This window comes from Pieris napi, chromosome 5 (assembly GCF_905475465.1).
Source record: "Pieris napi chromosome 5, ilPieNapi1.2, whole genome shotgun sequence".
NCBI classification, from domain to species: domain Eukaryota; kingdom Metazoa; phylum Arthropoda; class Insecta; order Lepidoptera; family Pieridae; genus Pieris; species Pieris napi.
The window spans coordinates 5,564,383-5,589,011 of record NC_062238.1 but is presented as its reverse complement, the minus strand read 5'-3'; the positions used below and the strand labels follow the sequence as shown (position 1 = coordinate 5,589,011).

Below are 24,629 nucleotides of genomic sequence, written 5' to 3'. Positions count from 1 at the left end.
GTTAAAAGGTTATGAGACATACCTAGTTATTAAATTGAATTAATAATATAATAAAATAATTAATAATAATAATTATTAATATTAATTAATAATTGAATAATATACTAAATATTAAATATTGTTTATTTATAAATGCTAAATATTTATTATTAATTATTTAAAAAAAATAAAGAAAGCCAAAGAAGTATAACTTCTTACGCGCGTACATAAGTACACGCACCATTTTTTTTTTTTTGTTATGTTTGGACGGTGCCAGCGATTTAGCTGCGCCGACGCCGCCCTTTAGTATTTTCGCGCGTTGCGAAGTAAAGACGTGACGTCTAATTATATAATTAAATTTTAATTGGCACATGCTATTATTTTTTGGAATATACATTATACTTACTATGTTGGTTTATGTGAAGTGTCCTTTACACTGCTTTATGTTATTTTTTTTTCTATTTGTTTTTTTGTATTAATTGTATTTCTTTTTAACTTTTTAGGAATTTAGATTTGTACTGTGGTGTAGCCTTTCAGGCACCAAAATTTACCCCTAATAGGTTTTTTGATATTTCCTCTACTTTTAGTTTCTATATATCAAGCAATAATAAGTAAAAACCTCTCTCTCCGTCGTCTCGTCTCCTTCATATTTCAATAAAGAATTCATGAATATCTGTTCAGTAGTTTTAGCATAGGGTAAACAGATCGCACTTGCTAAGATATGCTTAATTTACGATTCGTAAAATTTCAAAAAGCAGACACTTACTTCGCCAATCATATTGAGGATCCCGATGATAGATATCAGCATGGCTGACTCTGACGCGTTGAAGCCAATGCTTTGCGCGTAATCCGACGTATACATGTACGGCACATCATACCACATGTATAGAAGAAAATTGGAGATCGCAAATACAAGGAACGCCGGGTTCAGGAAGTGAGAGAAGTCCAGGACGTCCACAACGAGATCCCAAAAGTCCCAGAGACCAGCGTACCACTGCAGCTGAAAAGTGATGATGATAGATTGAGAAGAAAGGTCTTGGGAACCGGCAATAATAAGCCATCAATGAAACACTAACATCATATAAAACCTAGCCGTAATTAATAGTAAGATTGGATCTTTAAAAACAAAACTATGCGCCATTACGTTTTTAACTTAAGTTTTAACTGATCATAACTCAAAGATATGATCATAAATCAATTAAAATGATATGACTTTAACGATCGGTGACATCGTCGTCAACTTAACTAACCTTTTCTTTAGCAATGGTGGTCATAGAATTTCTAAATATATTAGGACACGACGAAGCTCTTAGCCTATATCGGTTTATGTTAAGCATAGCGCCTCTATACGTTAAAGAGTGTCTGTGTATCCTCAAATCTTTCAAAAACGCTGGTGGTTTCTTTGTGGTACCAGTTCCCTGCCTTTTTAACCATAACGATAAAGCTGCTTTATCATTTATAGGTGCTTGTGATGCATTTGTGGCTGTTACAGTATTAGGAGACATTGGTCCCGGTGAGGTACAACCAGGCGACAAAATCGCTTTATGCGGATATTGTTCGTTAAGACGACCGCTGTCACTAAAACTTCTAGACGGCAACATCACGCCTGGGTAATTCTGGGCTAAAATCGCGTAAGCTCTGCCGCGGTTTGACATCATTTCAAATATTTCCAAGGGAACACCTTCATCGCCGGTCATAAAGGTGGGTAGATCAACCAGCGAACTAAATTGTGGTACAATCGTTGCTGTTACAGCTTCAATATCTGGATTATCTCCTATTTTGCCTGATCCTGCTGCGCTGCTTTTACTGTCAGACAAGCTATCTGCAGATGATTCGTAGCGTTTATTCCGTTTTCTTTCCCTTCGTCTCTTTCGTTCTTTTGCCCTCTCTTCGTTCATTGTTGCTGTCCACGGAAGATCTCGGAACAGCAATCCACATACTGCCATATTTAAGAACAATCCGGCAAGTATGAGTGTTGTTCCCTGCCAACCATACTCATCGAGTAATATGTATGTTAATGGGGCAAATATAAAAGTACCAATCCCACTACCGCAGAGTGATATACCGGTAGCTAAAGATCGTTTCTTTTCAAAATAGTATGCAACTATCACTACTGCCGCCACGTAACATAAACTTAATCCAAAGCCGGCCATAATACCAAAGGTCAAAAATAATGTTTCAATATTGTCTACAAATGCTGAGATTACAAATCCTATTGCTGCGAGAATAGATCCAAAAATGGTCATACGTCGACAACCATATCTATCCGTCAGAAAACTAGCAATGGGGCCGGATAATAGTGGCATCGCCATGAAAATCCCGCCGATCCATGCAGTTTTTCCCTTGCCCTCGTCAAAGTAGTCCTGAAAATATGGAAGGAAAACTCCGAAACTGAACGTAATGCCGTCAGCGATGAGATTAACCATGAATGAGGCAAACACGACGACCCATCCCCAGCCCCCATCTGGCGGACGCGCTTCTGTGATGGAGACGTCTTCATCATCGGAACTTGAGCTGGAAGATGAGCCGGTAAGAGACTCTGGCGCGGGCGGAGATTGCGTATCGAATTTGACATGGAGCAATCGTCCATTTTTTCGCGGCACTTCACTGACACTGAGCGGGTCGCGGAGCAAGGGCTCACCCTCGGGTATACAAGGCAACGCGCGCGGCGTGGGCCGCGGAGTCTCTGGGTCGTTTAAGGCCTCCGTGGGCGCAATGGCCGTGTCGATGGTTCCGCTGGATCGTCCTTGGATCGGCCTATGATTCTCGCGATCCGGCGACGGCGAGAGGCGTGCGCGGTCCATTCCGGCAACGCTCGGCGAAACTGCGCGCGCAACGTGTGCAGCGCGGGGTCAGCAGTCCGCCGGGCTTCCATGCGTATGTAACCACAGCGCCGTCGCGACCTCATGCTGCAAAAAAAACAATCATGCGTAAATTTTTGGTTAAAGTAAAAAACTTGATTTGTCCTATGCTTAAAGATTTGAAACACAAGTTCTTAAGAGCTACCAGGTGTATGGATAGTCCAAGAAAATAATTCGTGAAATCTATATACACATACATATTATATATAAATAAAAAATGCAGAATTGTGTCTGCTTCACATTTATACGGTTCCAAAACCATAGGTTATACTCAGATTTAACAATAATGGGGTTTATAATACAGAACTAAACGCATTATCTTAAAAAAGCAAACGTACGAGCGAACGAAAAGTAAGTTATATTTATAAAAAATATGTGTTACACTTTCACGAATTTTATCAGGAAAATAAACATAATAAAATGCGTTAAACCAACATGAAAAATTATAATAAATGACAGGCACAGCAAGATTAAACCATAAAACTTTACAATCTTGAAGTAAACAAATGGAGGCGGTAAATTATCTACGTAACTGAAATATCGTTAGTAAATTTTACCGTGAATATCGTAGCCCGTGATTTATTGCTTAAAACTTGGATTTATCCGCAACTCAACTTTGTGTATAATCTTAAACGACCTTCATACAAGGGCGCGAAATATTAATGCGCAGTTTTACCAAATATATGTACATAATTATACACTACAGTTCTCCTGTGGATTTTCTTCGACATTGTTATTCCTCTTGCTATCTTAATCTGCATAAGACGTAATATGTCTGCGTAACTTCCAAATGTTTAATACGAACATTATCGTTTAATACTTGTCAAAAATTGTAGGAAGTCTGTAGACAGTACACAGTTCGCAGGCTCACCCGATTTCAAATGATCACGGTCTATGGAAACACATCTATCATTTTCAGTTGCCCTGCGTGTGCGATACTGGCCTTGCTGATCACATACGATCTTAAATTGTATTGGTACGGATATATGAACACTTTATTTTTTACAACCCTGTAAAACTATACTAGTTTTATTGCAGGAGTCATAATTTCAAGATCAAAGTCATATTTATCTTCACTTTGTATGTACCTTGTATGACAGATTTCGCAAAATGAATTGTACATAATGTAAGTACGTTACTGTGAATATTTAGGCCGTTTTATATACATTTTTAATTGTACCTAAAATATTTTCAACTGCAATTACAACTATTCTCGGTCAAGGGCAGCTGTTCTTCATGACTTGAATCGAGGTAATTTCGTGTCGTTTAAATGGGTCAATGAGTTAATATAACAACTTATTGTTAAAAACAATGAATAGGTAAGTAAAGTAGTACAAAATAAAGTCCCAGATTTCGCAGAATTATAAAAAAATTGTATCACATTCCCAAACTTATGACATACATATATAACAAATTATTAGCGACGCGAAGCTTGTATGAAATAAGAAAACTCCAGAAACATCAAAGACGTAAATTGCATAATTTAATTTAACTTTCATGTCTGCCAAAATTATCGAGAATTCCGTATAGGACTGGAAAAGAGACATGTGGTCTGACGTGGAGCTGGCTCTTCTCCAAGCCTATGTTTACGTCAAATTCTATAAATAATTCCTAATGTTTGGCAACAAACATCTACCGATAGACGCGGGAACAGATGAGCAAAGGTTGATAAACTTTTACAGCCTGGTTACATTATCGATTAAACGAATTGTATCAGGTACCGCAACGCTACCCGTGGATAAAATTGAGAAACCCACAGATACCTTTTTTCGGGTTGAGTAGTCAGTAAGCATAATTCGCACATTCTTTCTTCATTACAATAGAGTTTTTTATTCATAAGCCCATATTATCGTAACATTATTCAGATAGTGATGTTATAAATTATGGGCCAAAAAAATTCCATGTTGAGATGGTATCTATGGTAACAAACACCTTACTAAATTTAATGCACGTTAATCACATCCGATCACCAAAATCCAAAAGAGATACGTGTTAGAGGTACGTGTTCATTAGATTTTTATTCGAGTATAAGACAGTAAACGCTTGCATAATTTCATATTTTCGGAAAGAATATACTTTAAGTAAGTAATTTTAATCTCAGTCTCTCTCTCTCTGACTGATTTGCCGTAGAAGATATAAGAGACATAGAGATATTTCCACATGTAAAGTAGAAAAAAACCTTTTAAGGTATTCCTAAATAAATTTAATAGCGTTTATGAATAAATATTATGGTTTCGAGTCTTATATTTTATGTTAACGTTTTAACTTGATGGATAGAAGAGTGTGACTAGTGCAAAGTATCTCAGTTAATGTATTTCCTGCATTTACCCTTTTCAGACAGAAGCCATTGTGGTCGACGCTTTCTTATTGTCGATATGAAAGATTAAGACTAGCATTTTTTAAGTATAACGATAAATGATATAGCATAATAAAACCTGAAACTTGCATTAATAATTGTCAATAATGCAATATCTGCCGTACTCAGAGGGTAGATTAAATCTAAAAACGGTTTCAGAAACTAAATGTTGAGTCCTAGTTAGCGAGTGATTTAAGTATAGAGCAGTAGCACCTTTGTTCACTTCCAACTGGATTTATTGGTGAATTAACTAAATTAACCGTAATGCTTAATGAACGACTCTGATTCTACAGGCCAAGCGTACAGCCAGTGTTTTAATTAATCAAAAATAATACCACAAAATACTCATGGTGTACAATTTTTTAATATTTAGTTGTATATGGTATGTAAAATTAATTAATTCCGAACAACAAGGTTTAACCATGGCTATATTGTGTATAGACATACAAATATTGGCAAGAAATAGGTATAATTTAAAGAATCTGGTTTTATCAAAGATTTGTTATCTTGACACAGACCTTCGTTTAAAATAACGAAATAATTCACGATAATCAATTTTCGGATAGCGATTACATTCCAAATAAAATATTATTAATATTAATTCACCTTCTATTCGTAACTCTGCTCATTCTAAACAGATATTTATTGCTTATTATATTCGAATTTTGATATTAAATTTTTAGCGAATGAAAATTTTACAATTACTTTTACAGGCACATTCAGGAATGTTCAGTTATTTCAAGTATCTCTCTCATCTATTACCAACTAGAAAACAACGCACAACGGACCAACTAAGTGTCTAATTGCGGAAACTGAGTCCACCAACCCTAACCCCAACTAGAAAACGTGGCAGTAAACTCGTCTTTCCCAAACGCCTAAACTTTCACACTTCGTTCTACCAATAGAGTAGAACAACGTGGGAGGTAACGGCGGGCCCTCTCAACCACAGTCGCGTGTCATTGTTTAAACGCGTATTATCCATTTAACACACCATTCATCCAATCATACAGTTAAACGAATCACTCATATCACTGGTCTAACAAGATAAAGCTTTATCTATAAGTTCAGGTGAAGCCGTATTTAATACTAGATGCTGCGCGCCATCCCGTCGAGTTAAATTTAGATATACATACAACGATATATCATTTACTCGACTACTACATTATATTTAAATAAAGCTATGCGATGCCTTTATAAGATACGTGTATTACCAACATTCTTGCAGTATTTTAAACATAGAACCTTATAAATTCAAATTAATAATAATAAGATACCTTTTCTTTTTAAAAATGGTACAGCGTGACTCACTCCAGGCACTCGGCTACTAAGACACGGGTGAGCTATACCCACTAAACCACCTTGGGTAATTAACACGACCGCATCAAAGAGGCCCCCGGGGTCCAAAATATAATTAGTTACCTTTATTAGATATTTGATGAAGTAACTTAATGAGCTTATTACGATATAAATATATTTTAATATCAACTTGCAATTTTACGCACTATTATACCTATATTAACTTTTGACTTTAAATTAAGAAAAACACGCGCCTAATTTACTATGTAAAAAGGGAACTCAATTTAATAACGTAACAACATTTCAATCAGTAATCGAACCAAGATGATACAGTTTTATTATAATTTAAGGCCTAATACTGTCACGTAAGTCATGTTAATACAAAACTACGAGCTCCGTACGACCCCTAGGGAAATCAATACCATTTCATAGGAGCTTAGATAAATTCATTACAAATTCTCTTAGAAACTGGCTTATTTTACACACGATGAAAAACCTTTATTTATATCGTAATAATGACATAAGCTATGATTTACGAGTGTAAGTGCTGACGAGCTCTATGATAAATATATTAACGTCTACGAAACCAAAATACTAATTGGTTTGTCAAAAATGAAGCCCAGAAGAAAAGTGATCCACGCAGGCGATAGTTTTGGAGTTAGCTATCCCGAAATGTGTAGCAGCTATTCATCTCATACCTTAAAAATTATTTAATACTGTTTGATGAAATCTCTCTATGTGAAATAAAGAGATTAATTTGATAAGTTTCCCTACATATTTTACCATTTGCACCGAGAATTTAGCACCAAAGCAATTCCTTTACGAGCCACAAAGAAATGCGCTGAAAAATACTCCTGAATTTTCTCGGAAAATGTGTTCGAAGTGAAATTAAGCTGTACTAGAACAGGCATAAAGTTTACGATCCGGAAAAAGGCTTTCGGGTCGCTGGCTTAATGCCAGTTTCACTTGCCTTAGTGTTTTCATGAGACGCAACAGGGTTAGATTTACTGGGAAATCTTAGTATGACATTTATCTGGCATAAATATAGTATAACAATAATGTTTTACTCAAAGCCTACAAATATTCTTAGGTGTATGAAACTTCATATTCCTGATGTACACAAAAAATTGCTTAATAGTAGGTGTACCACAAAGAACGGTTCGGTGGCCGTCGATACACAATTTTTTATTAAAATAATAAGTCCTGAGAACATACCTCATCTCGATATATCCTTATCAATAAGAAAGGCAGTTTTGGAATAATAAGAGAGGTTAGACTGATAACCTACTACCTTGCCTTACAATAGTCACAAAACGCACAAAACACTCACTACAAAATTATAAAACTGAGGACGTAACGACTAACAAATATAATTGGCAAAAAGGGAATCAAAAAAACGCGTCCAACACAATCCGAGTGAAACAAAGCAGTAAGTCTATCAAAACATGTGACGATCGGCAGTAGGTACTACATATATAAGTTGTTAAAGTGTAGTAATTTATAGGTATTATATATATAAAATAATGATTATGTAAATTCATTATTTAATATCTACCCTTGAATGCTTCACAAAAAATCCTTATACTTGTATTGTATTACGCTAGGTTCAAATTCAAAATATTAGTTAAATTGCTTCGTATAATTATTTTAATTAAAGCACATTTTTTTTTTTTTTTCATGGTTTCTAACTCAAACTTTCAACTTTACATCAAAAGTTTTTACAGCCTTTGGAATGAGGATTACATTTCCAATTAAATCTTAAATTATTACATCTTTCCTGAATTGCTTAAGTGACCTTTCACATATAGACTCAAGATCACACGAGATCAATTACCACTAAGTACGATCTTCGTTTGTCGAAAATGATGTTGACATGAAGGAGTCAAAGTGAAACGTCTCTATTCTAAATCAGTGTAACAATTGCTTATCTGTTTGTAAATTATCAAAATTGTAAACAATTACTGAGAATAATATCTCGTGGGTCACAGTACGATAATGTTATCATAATAATATAGGCGAACGTCTGCTCCAAAAGCACTCTTGACCACGCTTTGGGCACGTTTTTACAAACCGGAGGTAAGATGAATTTATAATTATTTGACTATTATTTAGCCGAGTATACATAAATACTATTATGTATGCAAGAAGCGGATATCTGCAAGTATTTTGTAAAAGAAATAATAGTCATTTTACGGCTCAATTTAAGGCGAATGACGTTGAAATTAGAAATCAACTTAAAACAGTGGATACATTTATTTTACTAAAACAGGGAATCAAGTAAATTTGTAATATGATTGTCTAATTCTAGGTTATACACCAGTTGAAGAAAATTTCGTACAAATCAAATATTGCTCTAACAAGGCAGTAATTAAATAAAAACATTTCATTATTCGTCGTTTTCTTTATAAATTACACGCTCCAAGAAATTAACATATTTCCTTAGTATATTACAGAAACCCTTATAACAGCAATAGAAATCAAAATATTATTCAGTATATTTGCTTATTTAATAACTCGCACTATCTCTATCGTCTCAGAATTAATTCAAGAAAAAGAAAGAATAAAATTCATAAATGTATATCTTTCGACACATTTAGAAAACACTTCCGAGAAGTATTCTCAAACTACTCGGAAACAAGTTGAAGCTATGTTTGCTCTTCAAACGGATTACCTGCCATTTGAACTAAGCTTCGAACGAACCACACAATAACTGTTTAATCAACTCCAACTGTAAACTTCTACGAATTTGTATTAACATTTCATTTACGAAATTGTAAACAACATTCACCTTTATTTGTATATCCATCTTGGCCGTCGTGGACAATCCTATTGCCAAAATCCGTTGAATAAATCACCGCATTCTCACTTATTAATCACGCTATATACTATTAATACACTGAACACTTCACTATAAATACTGAGGAAACTAGAAGGGAATTTAGGAATTATGGTGTGATATTGAGGAGTCTACGGCCAAAAGACCACTGAGCGACCGGTGCTCAGCACGACGTCTCATTATTTAATAGCCAGATAAAAGATTATCTATTGAGTCGTCCTCGGTCAATACAGCACTAAATTACTTATTATCGTATGAATGAAACGACAATTCAAATAGAAGCGCAAATTGAGGAGCCGGAATATCTACTCGTCTGTGTGATCTTTTCTAGAGACATTTTGAATCCATTTTGTTTTAGAATATATCGAATATGTAAGATTTATTTATGCTTTACACTATTCTAAACAGGTATTTAAGTTTATTAAAGTTAGTAGTATGTAGGTTCATAGCTCTACTGGATTAAAATCGTTTCAATTAGTAATAAAATTGCGAATCGCGTGGTCAAAACGGTTAAGACTATTTTCGCTTAACATTAAAGAATTTTTTCGCTAAACCCTTTTGAAATAATATGATAAACAGCTGTTACACCGCTTAAAATCGATCATTTTCATAGAATTAAACATTCCGTCTTTCATAGCAGACAATAATTTACGTTAGAATATTCTAGAATAAATTCCTAGTCGATTCATGTATAAACTTAAAACCGGCACAATATTCTAAAGATAATGTCGTCAAGAGAGATAAGTCCTTTATATAAGTAGGATTACGAGTACACAGTACAATTTGTGATTTATTTTATTTGTATTAAATTAGAACAATGACCAATTGATTTTTGATTTTAAAACATTTATTACATTAATACAATAGTAGTAAGACTGAATGTATTACAAACTATAAATTATGAGGATATATGTTTGTTTTTACTCTCTTCTCTGACTATTTGGTAAGTATATTCTTTGCCTCAAGGGATTATTATTTCGACTTGAATTGAATCTAGTTCTTCCGAAATAGATGGAGATTGTTTCTGGGAACTATGAATAAAATATGCTCTATATTATTATACAACAAAAAAAAATATTATTAGTATTACAGTCACTACCAAGTAAAGTCAAATAATCCTATTCCTCAATCAATCAATAATGATGATTCTATTCTAAAAGTCTAAGTATTATTAATAATCGATTATTCACATTCATATCGGTCTATAAACAACTGCCAACTGACAAAGATATCGTGTCAAGAGCTATGATTAGTGAGTTATGAGAGAGCTATGAATTATGTTCTGTGCAATAAGTACCTGCGATTCTGTAACTCACTTTTCGAACTCACACAGCGGTTTTCGCATCGTGGTGAGAGCTTGTAGCCCGGTCATTTTAGACATAAAAATAGTGATCAAATAAAGAAAATTCCGACAAAGCCAAATTTTCGTAGAGACCTTAGGTTTACCACAAGGAATAAAGTGTCAAAAGTCCCCATCAGTCCCATGTGAGCTTAGCGACTTATTCGGGGTCAAAGGTCAAAATTTTAGGTTTTTTGGATTTTTCTCGAAAACGGTAAGTTTTATCGAAAAGTACCTCAGAGCACAGTTGTAGATCTTAAAATTCTCTAAAAAAAATGGTCCCTATGATTTTTTCTCTAAGACTCACTATTTCCCAGATATTGCGCTTGTAAGAATCATATTCCACATATGCCACGTATATACATATTTAGGTACTCAAGCAAGCAAAAATGCCTACTCGTGTCTCTTTTATGTATACATTATTAGTATAACCTGGGAAGGTGCAGCAACGGACAGAAATATATTCTTCTAAAAGTTTGTCAGCTTATACAAAATGCCAAAACTTTATTTTATTTTTACATGCGATGACCGGATGCGATACTACGTTAGCAATGTTTAGAAGGGGCAAAAATTCAGTATTAAAATTATTTGAAAAAAATGATTTGATTGACTGCGCAAAAGTATTTACAGAAATTAATTCTTCACCTCAAATACTAATTACTAAAGGAATTCGGTTTCTTCTTGCGGTTTATGGAGCTCCAAAAAAAATTGATTGCATAGATACGTACAGATATTTAACATTTGTAAAAAATACACGAAACAAAAAGCAAGTACAACTATCTTGTCTTCCTCCAACATCGGCATCTGCTAGTCAACATTTGTTTCGAGTATACTATCAAGTTCAGACATGGCAAGGCAATGAACTGAACCCTGAAGACTGGGGTTGGAAATTGATAAATAATACTTTGGAACCGATTCGAACTTTACTGCCCCCTGCTCCAGAAAAAGTTCTTAACGCTATTTTTTGCAATTGCAAGAAAGGTTGTAGTGCCAAATGTGGCTGTAAAAAAGTAGGCTTGCAGTGTTCTCCAGCGTGTACCAATTGCCAAGGTGTCTCTTGCTCAAATGTTCAATTAAATACAAGAGAGGAAGATTCATGTGATTTTGATGAAGAGACAACTGATTCATCTTCATTTGAACAATTTCTAAGCGCTTATCAACAGGAAAGAGAAGAAGAAGAACAAGAAGAAATTGAAGAAAACATGATTGTTGAAGTTGAATATGAAGAGTATGAGTCAGATTAAAGTAATAAAAAAAAGTTTGAACGACAGTTAAACTCAATAACCCATATCAATAATCTTCATACTATTAAATAATTATTGTTCCTGAAAATATCGTCACAAAGGTTCGTGAAATAGGCCTACCGGGGATACCACGTTAAAAAAAACGCGCCGAGTACACTACCTCACAGGTGGTGAGGAAATGTGTGCATATTATGTAGAACGTGATTCTTACAAGCGCAATATCTGGAAAATAGTGGGTCTTAGAGAAAAAATCATAGGGACCATTTTTATAGAGAATTTTAAGATCTACAACTGTGCTTTGAGGTACTTTTCGATAAAACTTACCGTTTTCGAGAAAAATCCAAAAAACCTAAAATTTTGACCTTGGACCCCGAATAAGTCGCTAAGCTCACATGGGACTGATGGGGACTTTTGACACTTTATTCCTTGTGGTAAACCTAAGGTCTCTACGAAAATTTGGCTTTGTCGGAATTTTCTTTATTTCAATTGTCTAAAATGACCGGGCTATTGTAGTTTATTGTTTATTAGAATGCCAAATCATAAAATGACTGCTTCACGACTGATTTGAGAGCGACCGCCGATGCGAAAACCGCTGTGTGAGTTCGAAAAGTGAGTTACAGAATCGCAGGGCAGAACTATATTATGTCAATTGAATGTTGTAGTCTGTGAACTGTTATAACCCTTTTTTACCCGGACAAGTATGTCTTATTTTTAGTTTTGTTTTTAATACTATAATAGTATCGTTATAATAAATAACAGTTTTATGAGTACATTGACTATTTAGGGGGTACAAAACTTGTATGGAAGCCTGCTATACTTTTTTACAGCCTATGAGTGCACGTTATATTATATAAACAGTATAACATTAAAATTAACTTAACCTTAACAACAATCGACGGTTAAAAAGTAAAGTTCTAATTAAAACTCGATATTCAAACCACAAGCTATTTTAAGTTTTTTGACCGACCTCTGATGTGTGCATAGGTATCACAGGGTCAAAGGCTATTGTACGATACCTTTTGTCTTTTCGGTCTACCGCTTTTTGTCTGCTACAATGTGGGTACAATATCCACTTGTTAGTCTGACGCGAAAAAGAAGTGTTCGTTTGAAGTGTGTATGTTTATTGCACTATACATATATAAAGCGTTTATAGTTGACCGCAATTGTCTTTATGACAGAGGATAGACATCCGTGCCAATGAGTGAATTTCATAAATTCTTGCAGGGCACGGAGCCTTTGCACATTACCTGTATAGGTTTAAAATTAGGACAAGCCCAACATGTGCCTGCAGTAATGAAGAACAAACAGTAGAACATGTGCTTCTACATTGCCCTATATTCGCATCCAGGCACGACCTGGAGCAACAAATGCTGACTGTAGACCGTAACGGCCTACAGGACATGTTAATAAAACACAGACCGTGCCTGGAACGGTTCCCCAAAAAAAAAAAAATGTATAAAGACGGCAAACAGAACTGAAAGAGCGGGTCTCGCGAGGAATTGCGCCACGGCTCGCCCATGAATATTGTAAATAAAAATATTACCGATGTAGCCGGGGCGTATTTGGCGAGACGCGTAACACACCATTTGTGAAGTGGTTTATTGTAATTAATATCATGTAGGTATCATATTTTTGTAAAAATTTTAGAAATAGAAAAAGTCCCTGGACACAATGGCAGGGAAGTAGAGTATTATAAATAAATAAAAAATAAAAAAAGTAAAAGTCCCCATTCATTTACACTTGAAGTGAGCATGGAATCTTTAGAACTACGCAACAGAGTTGTTACTGAGAGATTAAATGAATAATATATATAATATGTATATATAAAAATGAATTGCTGTTCGTTTGTCTCGCTAATGGCTGGACCGATTTGGCTAATGATCTTGAAATATTTGTGGAAGTTTGGCGAAGTTTTAAACGATTTGAAACATAAATAATAAGTAAAGAAAAATACTGAAAGTGTTCCTAGCTGGGAAATATTTGATGTCTTTTGTTTAATAAAAAATTGTTACTTGGTAGTCATATATTTATAGATACCAATCAGAAATTTGTGTTTCATAGCTGTAGTATGAGGTCCGATCTCTTTAATCTGTTTTACAAATGTTGTATTAAGTTTTGACACAAATATATGTAGGTGATACGAAGTAGGTACGGGTCATCTAGTCCCTTATATAAAACTACGCTTTCCTGTTTCAAAGCTTACAAAGTAGCGCGCTAATCGAAGTTTATCTATATAATCGAAAATCTGATAAAGATCTTCGTAGATAATGAATGTAAGTAGCTGCGATATTTTTATCAACGGTAATTTTATCATATAAAAGTAATAAGTATTAAATGCGAAAAGAGCCTAATACGAATACAATGCAGACGTATTAAGAAATGTTATTAAATAACTCTTACTCGTTTACTCTCTCTTTTATTTAACAAGTTTTGTTAGGTTTAAATTAAACTACATATATGATAATATTTACTGATTAGTCAAAATACAATCGATAAAAAAATACTATTTCAAATAACCACATCAAATGTAAAAAGCAGGAGCTACAGCCTATACAGAATGTTTGGAAGAAACTCGAGATTTTCTCTAGACAGTAAAATCCTTATAAAATATAAAGTCACCCTAAAGCCCATTTGGACCAATGCACATGATACCAACTTACTCCAATATACTTCAGCGACAACAGACCAAGATCATAAGAGCAATTGCAAAAGTACCATGGTAAATAACCACCTACAAACGACAACCGAACGACAAAGTTCACGTACACCTTGAAATGAGAACAATCAAAGAGGAAATCCGGAGACTGGCAGCTAAATACAAAGAGCTGTTGATCTGTCATCCGAACGAACTTGCTCGCCAACTCACCATAGGACAGTATGTGAGACGACTAAAACGTCACCATATTCTAGAGCTGGAAGACCGGCAGTAGCTCTAGGCAGTAGATAGTAGATGCTTCCAAAGGGAAGCCACTACACATGACAGCACCACAGCACAAATTCGCTCAGTCTGGCTGATTGCAAAGACGCGCAGAAGAAAAAAAATTCAAATAACCATGCGTTTTTTTTATTCTGTCACATATCCTGATTTTTTTTTCAATTATATCTAATTTATTGCACGTGGCAAGAACAATACTCTCTGCATACGCTCTTTATTAACGCTTTATTACAAACACGTGTGTCAATACGTAGACGTCATTCAGTAGGTACAATTAAACTAAAAAGCCTTCGGTCTTATTCATAAACTCTTTACATTAATTGCGATTTGCGTTGATTTATGCATGTTTCATTAATCAATATATTAGGGAAGTACCTAATCCTCAGATTCGTCGACATTTGGTGCTAAGTGTAACTGCCGTAGGTCAAAAAGGCATTGGATTTGACAAACGAAAATAAAAATTAGTCCTTAATCGCTCTTTCTTACGACCACACAACATCGTATTTTTGTTGACACAAGCCGTTTTTCTTAGACGTGTACGGACAAATGTTAATTGCGCTCATCGAAAGAATCATCGGTCGGGGTTAGAGCGCACGACCTCTCGTTCACATCTTTTAGTTATTTTAAGCCTTAACTGAATAATGTATATTTCTCTTCATTTTTGTCTATTTTAAAGAATATCAATTTTTCAACTGTTAGTTTCCGTTAATCAAAACGAGTAAATACTACTTTGGTAATTGATTTAATTTATTTTTTGCTAATAATATGTTATACTACGTATTTTTTACTGGAAAGTCGAAAATAATATTAACAATAACGCGTAATTCAATCCTCGCCCTGCATCGTAACGTTTTACAAAAGGACAAAAAAAATTACGTAATACTTGAACGCTCCCTAATGCATCCATTGACATACATCTATAGTTAATCTTACCCTTCTTAATAATCTTAGAGTAAATGTAGTTTGGGTATTTATATATATCTTCTTTTATTTCTAAGATAAGAAAAAGATAGCTAAACATACAACCTGGTCTCACTTTAGACTGTGTAATTAATAAGACTCAGTGTTTACGGCTAAAGAAAACCGGGATCATATAATATTCACAGAAGGAAATTCGAGGCGCTGCAATGCGGACTTTATAAACTGCATTTGATTGCAACAGATAATCGCTGGCTGCAATGGAGATGCTTAGCGACAATATTAAATCTTAATAGGTATTTAAATGTATCTAATAAATAGATATTTAATACATATAATATACTTGCTTTAAACCATGACTAGAAATATAAACAGAAAGAGAGGATCGACATTGTAATTTCATATCATAAGCAAATACATTAAAAGGCAAAGTTATGTAGGAACCGCAAGCGTGCCGCAAATGCAAAGCGAACCGCGTCATTAAACAATCATTATTGTTTCATCACACAAATTTCATAGATTTTAAAGATGCCAGTCAAAGCCGCGATAATTTTTTCGGAACTTTTTACTATTCTGTGGCACTGCCTTTATTATCTTATACATATAATAAACTCAAACATTTGGTTCGAGGTGTTAGCTATGCCTATGTCCATCCTTTAAAGTGTGTATGTTAGTATCACGTATGAGAGAACAAAACTTCATAAGGGTGATAGACTATTCCTTTGGCTACATCTGGGTCGCCTCACATAACAAGTGTCAAGGAGTTTTCAAGGACATTGCGACAAACTTCGCGTTTGCTGGCTTTGTATATTCTATACAGTTGTACTCAGTTGCGAACGTAAACTTCGGATCAAACCACTCGCTTTGACCTACAATTGGCGGTTTTAAAACTTTTGCTGCAGGTTTTTCGATGTGCTTCGATTTTAGCCTCCATTCCCTAGTAATGGGTTCTGAATTCAAAATAGTAGTTATAATAATTGCTATGAATCATTTTTGTATAGAATACGTACACTTTTAAAATAACGCGTGGCCTGTTTAAATAAGAACCCGAGTGCAAAGAGATACCAATATAATCAATTATTTTTACAGTTCAACTTTTTAAGTAATATCGTTTTAAATAGACTAAGATCCAACTGCTCGATTCTGCAGCTATCTATCATTTTGATGAAATTAATTCTAAATGAATATTGAAAGGAAATTATGTATTTTTTTTTTAAATTGTGGTCAACAGCTCGGTCAGCAGTTAGCAGGTATATTTTTGTTAATTATTTAAACAAAAATATACCTGTTTGTTTTAAACTTTAATGAAAAATTATAGATTTTTATTATATTATACGATAATCCATGGTTGCCAATTAAAAATGTCTGCAAGCAGAGTTTGACAAGCTTTTGATTCTCACTCCAGTTACTACTAAGTGTGAGCGCAGAGGCACAGATTGTTTAGCGCAAGAGTATTATGTAGTCTGGATTTAGTTCTAGTATTTTCTTTTTCTAAAATTTTTTCGCAGGTCAGGTAACCTCAGTTGCTTTATTCGTCTTCATAGAAACTAATATGTTATATCTACAATATGTGATACCAATGCTAAATTGGCATGGGAATTACTATGACACGACTACGTGACTGGAGAGTTCGAGGCGTCGTTATATAAGCATCCGACTGATGTACTAGTTAATATTATACGTTTTTGCTTTGATGATGTATGTTATGGAGAATTGGAAAAAAGTAATATAGTAGGTATTCTTATTCCTCACTTTTCAAAGGAAACCTTTATAGTATTACTAACCGACTACAAAAATCTCGGAAGTGATTAATAATTTAAAACATATGTTTTTTATTTCATAATATCCTACCGTATTTTTATTACAATAATTGTAATTGTAATCAATAAATTGTAATCAAATTTTGATTATTTTCAAAAATTAATAAGACATTGTTTTTTTATTAAAGAATAGAAATTGTGTTATTCTATTGAATTTTAATAACATCCGATTAATTAAATTCAACTATCAACCTTGAAATTATTAATTATTCATGTACAACTATTGATCCGCTTTTTATTAAATTCATTAATTAATACAATGTAATGACTGTTGAATTGGCAAGTTAACTAAAGTAGAGATGGCCCGGACCTGTCGCAAGAACTAAAGACAATCGATGGAGTAACCGACTCCTACATTGGCATTGGTACAGAGTCTACTTGACGGGAGGAGAGCGCGAGCTGAAGAGGAATTTGGAAGGAATAGGAGGAGCAAATGCCTATATATGGTTACCTCACCGCATTTATTATTAAAATTAATACAATGTAATCATTAAGACATGCTACAGAAGAGTGAAGTCAGCACCACTGACGAGTAAAATCTTTAATAGCACTTAAAATAAAACGTGTGGGATGACACTTAACCTTTAAAAAGTGCCCTCATAGAGTTGCATTGTCATCGTAGAAACCTGAAAACGTACTAGACAAGTTATGTAACATCTCCAAGTGACGCAAAAGATTTAAAGAGATCTTTGAGGCGAATATGAAAATGTTTTGTTGGTGACTTTCGAACTTAGACTTTTACAGTCTAATTTTTTGGCAAGTACGAACCTTGAAAAGAAGTCATTATTTGACATGTACTGCTACTAAATTTTGAGATAGAATAAACGATGAGATTAATGTACTACGCGTAAATAGAACTTTCAGTATCTATTTTGTGATTAGTTGTAATAGGCATGTAGATGATCAGCCTTCTGTGCCTGAGACACGCTGTCAACAAATGATATTGGTGATATTAAACAAATGCATGCGGAGACTAATAATTTTTGTAGAATATCTTCGTTTTACTTTAGATTCAATATTTTAAAGCGATGGTTGTTTTATGCACTAATATCTATTGACATACAAGAGTTGGGTAACAAACCACTAACTGAAAGACAAGTTGCTAATACGTTCAACTTAGATATAATGTAGGAACAAAGAATTTTAACCGCAGCGGAAATTTAATACCTACAGTACACTTCTTTGAACTTGATAAACAGAAGCCTTAACTAGTGTCTTCCTGTGGTCGATAACACCAGCTTCTGCTTGATATTTATTAGTAGATACTTCTTTTTTTTAATGGCTCTGGCACGATTTGTGCATTAGCCAGCGTCAAGTATAGGATTTTTTATAATTCGTGCTTGTCTTTACAAATTCGACCGTACCCTCCATGTACGGTTTAGACACTCGCCCGGTACCGCACAACCCTCCCAAAGGCCGAGAACAAATTTAAATTAAATTAAAGTTTGCCCTCGAACCGGGAATCGAACCCGGTACCTAGCCTAACCTAGCTGCCACTTAATAAGACCGCTAGGCTATGAGGCCCCCTAGTAGATACTTATAGCCTAAAAACAGTTTTAGGACTATACATATTTAGTATATCAAGTAACAACCGCGTGGTCAGCGCTGTCAAATATGTCCAACTTTATACAAGTCTAATGGTTTGACAAAACTACAAACGACCAACGGTTTGACAGATCTTGAAACTAGATTTAAAGTATTCATTCTAGAAACCGATTCTTGATAAATGAACTAAAATGTGTAACTCAAAATTAAATACTTTATGCGTAATCTTAAAACGTAATTTATCAACAGAAACCTAAAAATTCCAAACATATACTTTAAAAAGCGTTTAAATTAACTGACCTCGTTTAGCGGAAAAGTTGGCTTAATACAGTTGTTTCCGAAGAAGGAAGCTTTCCACGCTTGCATTGTATTTTATTAACTGTGTTATATCCGGTAATTTAAGAACTTTAAAGAGACGAGGTATTAAAATGCCTGGAATTATACCTTGATAATTTCTGGAAAATAAGCTGTTGTTTCACAACCCTTTTAAACACGCCTTTACTGTCAATTCATGGGTTAAAATACCTGACCTCGTTTGACGGAAAGATGACTTAGGATAGTTATTTCCTATATGGAAGTAGGAAGCTTTGACGCTTACGTTGTCTTACGAGTATCAACGACAGTATTCACGTACTAATTCAACATGAAAGGTTAAAAAATTATGAGGTTTTATTATACTTGTTCGAGCGAGGCAAAACTTGAAGTGAGAAAGTTTATTTTTTCAAGTACGTATTTAGTAAAATTATATTATCTTTCGATTCTAATGGAGAGAAAAATAAACGCAAATACAATTTGTAATATATGATAACAGATTTTTTAAAAAGAACGTAATATTACGACTATATACGTAGTTGGTCTCATAGTTCTGTCACTGGCACATGATTTTATAAAAAAATTATTGCATTCTATTTTTGAATGTTTGACTGTTGTTTTAAAACAAAAAACAATCACTTTCCGTAATTTTTACGATGGAGTGGACGTTGAAAGAAAACCGAATAGCTGTTATTGCGTTGCACCGCTGTGGGCACTCGCCGAGTACCATTTCCAATTTGTTCAAAATTTTGAATATAACGCTTAGGTGTGTACTGAACTATTGAAAGGTACAATGAAGTCCCCAGTGTTGAGAACAAGAAAAGAACTGGCCGGTCACGCTCCGCAAGAACACCAGCAGTAATCAAAGCGATCAAGATGATCTGCAGCTGATAGCAATAAATCCTGTCCGAAAAGAGAAGTTGATGGCTTGGTAGATGGGTGTCAGTAGGAAAACAGTAAAAAAGGTTTTAAATGAAGATCCGTGATAAACCCCATAACAATTTTGAGAGTCTGAAGTCATCTTTAAAAAAAGCAGTCACTGAAATCGAAATGAATATGGTGCGTGCTGCGATAGACGACTGGCCGCGGCGCTTAAGGGCCTAATAATTTTATGCTATTTCTATTCCTTAATTATGTTTGTATGACTTGTATGACTATGTTTGGTTATTAGTGGAAATGCGGTCAGAATATTTATTCATGTAACTATTTGTACACTAATCAACGTCAAAAAATTAATGAACTAATTAAATTAAGTAACTAATTCATTTAATTAAGTACACGATAATAACACTGGTGATTAATAAAATATTAAATTACTTAATAAATAGTTAACAGTAACCGAAAAACAATATCAATCAATAATGCGACCTACGATCATGAACTTTCTATATCTGACATTGCGCAGCCAATATACGTCCATGGCAATTATTTCTATCAATGACACCAAGCTAGCTGATTGAAATCACAAATCATTATTTAGAGCTTAACGATCGAAACGCGACAGGTTTATTTCATCACAAAGCTGACCCAGAAACGTGTGGGAGGTGGGAACACGGCAGATGCTTTTATTTTTTAATTTCTGTGCACCCTTTGTGTCTGCAAAAGTTTTGTTGAAGTAAATGAATGGGATATAGCAACTAGGAACGCGTTTTGCGGATAGGCTTTAATCACACTAATGTGCCTACTTTGAACCACCGTATACTTAACAGTAATCCTTATTCTCTTTATTTGTACCAACAGAGGTGATTAAAAAATAGCAGAAATACTGCCGAGTTTTGTTAGACTCAAAGATGCGAAGAAAATTTTCAATCTCATTTATATTAATACGACAATATACTAAACAAACCTATGTATTTTCAAAAATTTAAATGTTACTTTATTTAAACACTATTCTCTTATCAGAATAGAAGCAAGTAGCGAAACATCATTTAATTTATCCGACGCAGCCATGGTGTGGAAAAATCCTATTCATACATTTAACATGCTATCTGATGCGTAAATTTTCATACTCCGCACAATGTTTTTATCGTAATGAAATGATTTGAGAGTTAAGAAAAAAACTATTGTGTGGACTGTAGTAATTGTTATTTATAGTGTTCAATGAAACAAAACTGCATTTTTAGAAAATAATTTCAATTAGATTCAGAAATGTATAACTAACAGTCATCACTCAAAAACCATAGATAGCATTAAATAGTAAGAGAGCTCCAGTAACATACTTATTGTATGTCACGTGTAACGCGTGTGTCCCTGAAGGTATTCGAGAACAATCTGAAAATAAATTGACCTCAGTTTCCAATTGCTCCTAATTACCGCCATCAATAGACTAATGATCACTTTATTGGGAAATAGCTGTATCGCATTTAAAGGATTCTTGATTAACGATACTTTTCTAAAACGCTGTATTGTGTATACTAATCTAATAAACTGTAGAGCTTCTCTCTATAACCTTGATGCCAAATCATATTATTATGGTTTTATGCACATTTATCGTATCATACGAATAGCGATATAAACAAAGTTTAACAAACAAAGGTATTTTAGCTTAGTTCTGCCCCTTTCAGTAAATTTCGCACTCATGTCGTCACAATTTTTTATATCTTTTTATTGATTCGGGTTCTATGTGCGCTCGTTAGCGTTTATTGGTTTCGATACGTATTTAAAATGTTACTGAGTTATCGTAATCGTAATATAGTAGAAATAAATAAGTATGAATTTTAATTCTTTAGGAACAACACGAGATTTGGATTAGCACAGCCTACATTCGATCAAAGGTAAATATCATCGTTTCAACGAATTATTTTCACGAGAACCGGATTCAATAGAGGTTTCGTGGGTTAAACAAAAATTGCCCGACCTTTATGTATCTTCAGTCGATCACAAAAGAATCCTCGGACTCATATTTGCATGGCTGAGTTCTAGAGCGAGTGATAACGCAACATGCCCTTGAATATATGTAAAGATAATAATATACGAAATGGGTCTGCAGTGCGCTTTTCGCATCGATTCCAGCCTATCCTGGAAATATCCCCTGACCTCTCGCGATGTTCCAGTTTTATGTCGCATAAGGCGATTACGGAATTTCCAGAGAACGAGACCTTAACTGAATTAATATGAGATATGCTACACTATAATAACTATAAACATCTAGCTGAAAAGATTCTTTGTTTTGATAAGAAACAAATCACAGGAACTACTGATTTAAATTGAAACATATTAGCGAAACCAGAGGGTACAGCCTATTACAAATGTATGTTATTGCTTGCTCACAAAAATTTACCTATTTTGAATTGGTTGACGGTCTTTCTCTTATATATATTGATACATTAGTACCACCAGTAGAAATAGTTGCAGATGCTATTATTTCTACAGGTGGGAAGGTTGTTTAATGTTTTGTACTGCATGAGGTCACTACTACACTTTACACTAAAAGTGTTTGCACAGTATAGTATACATTTTGGAATCATTTTTATAATTATGTAACAATTGTTTACATAAAGTATTTATATAGAATTAGTAAAGGGGGTATAGTATAAAATATAATGTATGACAACCAAATATATGATTATAGCTCAAGGCAGTTATAACCGATTTTGTCATTTACCTTAGGATGTACGGTGTGTACCCTTTTTACCCACTCATGTATGCAACCTTATTTACTCTTGGTTCTGTAGGCTACAACAAGCTTAGAGTACGCCGAGAATTCGCGCTTGTGATATACTTTATAAATTTGTTACATGGCAAGGACAGTAATTCCAGTAAGTAAGACCTTTTGCATTGTCCGTTAAGTGAACTGTCAAAAGTTCTATTTTTTGTTAGTGCCTATAGTAGTTAGTTCATTTCTTGTATTATTAATAATGTGATTTTGTTTTTCCTAATTAATTTCTTACATATGTTTTTTATATGTCAGTAAATTTTAGTCACTTATTGTGCACTCTTGTCAAATTAGGATTGCCTGTTAGGGCAGGAGTGTTTTTAATAAATAAATAAATGTTACACCATTGTTACATAAAGTTATAAGTCAAAGCTATCACAATAGTTGCATATTAGTTACATATTATGGATAGGTACACTAAATGTGTTATGAAAAATTCATTAATTACCTTATTTACCAAAACCTTTACCTTGTTTATCAAAAACTAGGAAACAGTTATGTTGAATGTGTAGAAGACAAAAGGAGAAAATAAACATGCAATAAAGAGTCAAAGTAATTATAATTACCTCCCACCCAAATGTTCTCAAGGTAAAATATTAACAAGTGATGAGTGACAGCATTAAGTCTATATTTTATTAAAAACCACTTACCAAATTGTTTCACACCACTGGACAATGCTAGAAAACAGCTCGGACCATTGCAATACTAGTTAAAACGCGTAACACTTAATTAATCTTATAGAAAGACTATTTCAAATAGAATAACAAAAGAATAATTATTCTATACGTTCAGGCACTTGTTTCGATTAACGTAACTATTGCTTATTTATTTGTATCGAGGTATATATTCTTAATTTTATTATGTACGAGATATGTAAATATTAAAATGAGAACGCTTTTATTTCAAAAGACTAAATTTATGTTTACTTTCTAGTTTCTACTTTCTGTATCTAGGTAAATAAATTGAAACACATTGGTAACTGGTACAGCGAACACGAAGCAAAATGTGAAATGATTAATGATGCAAACGAACTACGAATGATGAATGATTTGTGATTGGTCATTGAAATGAACACAGAACCGAGAACGATAGAGACAAATGTAAAAAAAAAATAACACTGAAGTCTGAAGTTGAACATAGGTAAACAATTTTTAGAGGCACAAGTGCTCGTAATTATAAGAAATATTTATAATAAAATAATAATTTTTCGTAAATTGAGGCAAATTTATTTATTGAAGTGAAACTTCTTTAGGCTCATAGGGGTAAAATTTTTACCGAACGTCTCGAAAATGTGCAGCGTTTTTGACAAGAAAAGGGAGAGAGCGATTTAGACCGATTGAGAGAGAGTGAGAAGGGCGAATTACCATATTGATATTCTATTTTTAAAATTAAAATTTCGTAAAGAGAATTTATGAAGTATTAGTATTATATTTTTTATGCAAAATAGTTTATTTAAATCTCATATGACGAATTGTACATTAAAATGCCACGTGTTCATAAAGTTGAAGCTGTTGCCATAATATTAAAAAAAAA

The 24,629-nt window shown here is 33.9% G+C and overlaps 1 protein-coding gene across 2 annotated transcripts in view; it reads right to left on the bottom strand.

Annotated features, from left to right (window-relative positions):
* Positions 1-24,128, bottom strand: part of LOC125049383 (monocarboxylate transporter 9-like) — a 35,081-nt gene extending 10,953 nt beyond the window's left edge. The window contains exons 1-3 of one of the 2 annotated variants that reach the window (XM_047648613.1): positions 23,747-24,128; positions 1,230-2,888; positions 746-979 (exon numbers count right to left, since the gene is read on the bottom strand). In XM_047648613.1, the coding sequence (XP_047504569.1) occupies positions 746-979; positions 1,230-2,783 (1,788 nt within the window). In that variant the 5' untranslated portion in view covers positions 2,784-2,888; positions 23,747-24,128. Of the gene's footprint in view, positions 1-745; positions 980-1,229; positions 2,889-9,280; positions 9,405-23,746 lie in introns of those variants that run through there. The other variant, XM_047648614.1, reaches the window with a different exon arrangement.
* Between the last annotated feature and the right edge of the window lie 501 nt (positions 24,129-24,629).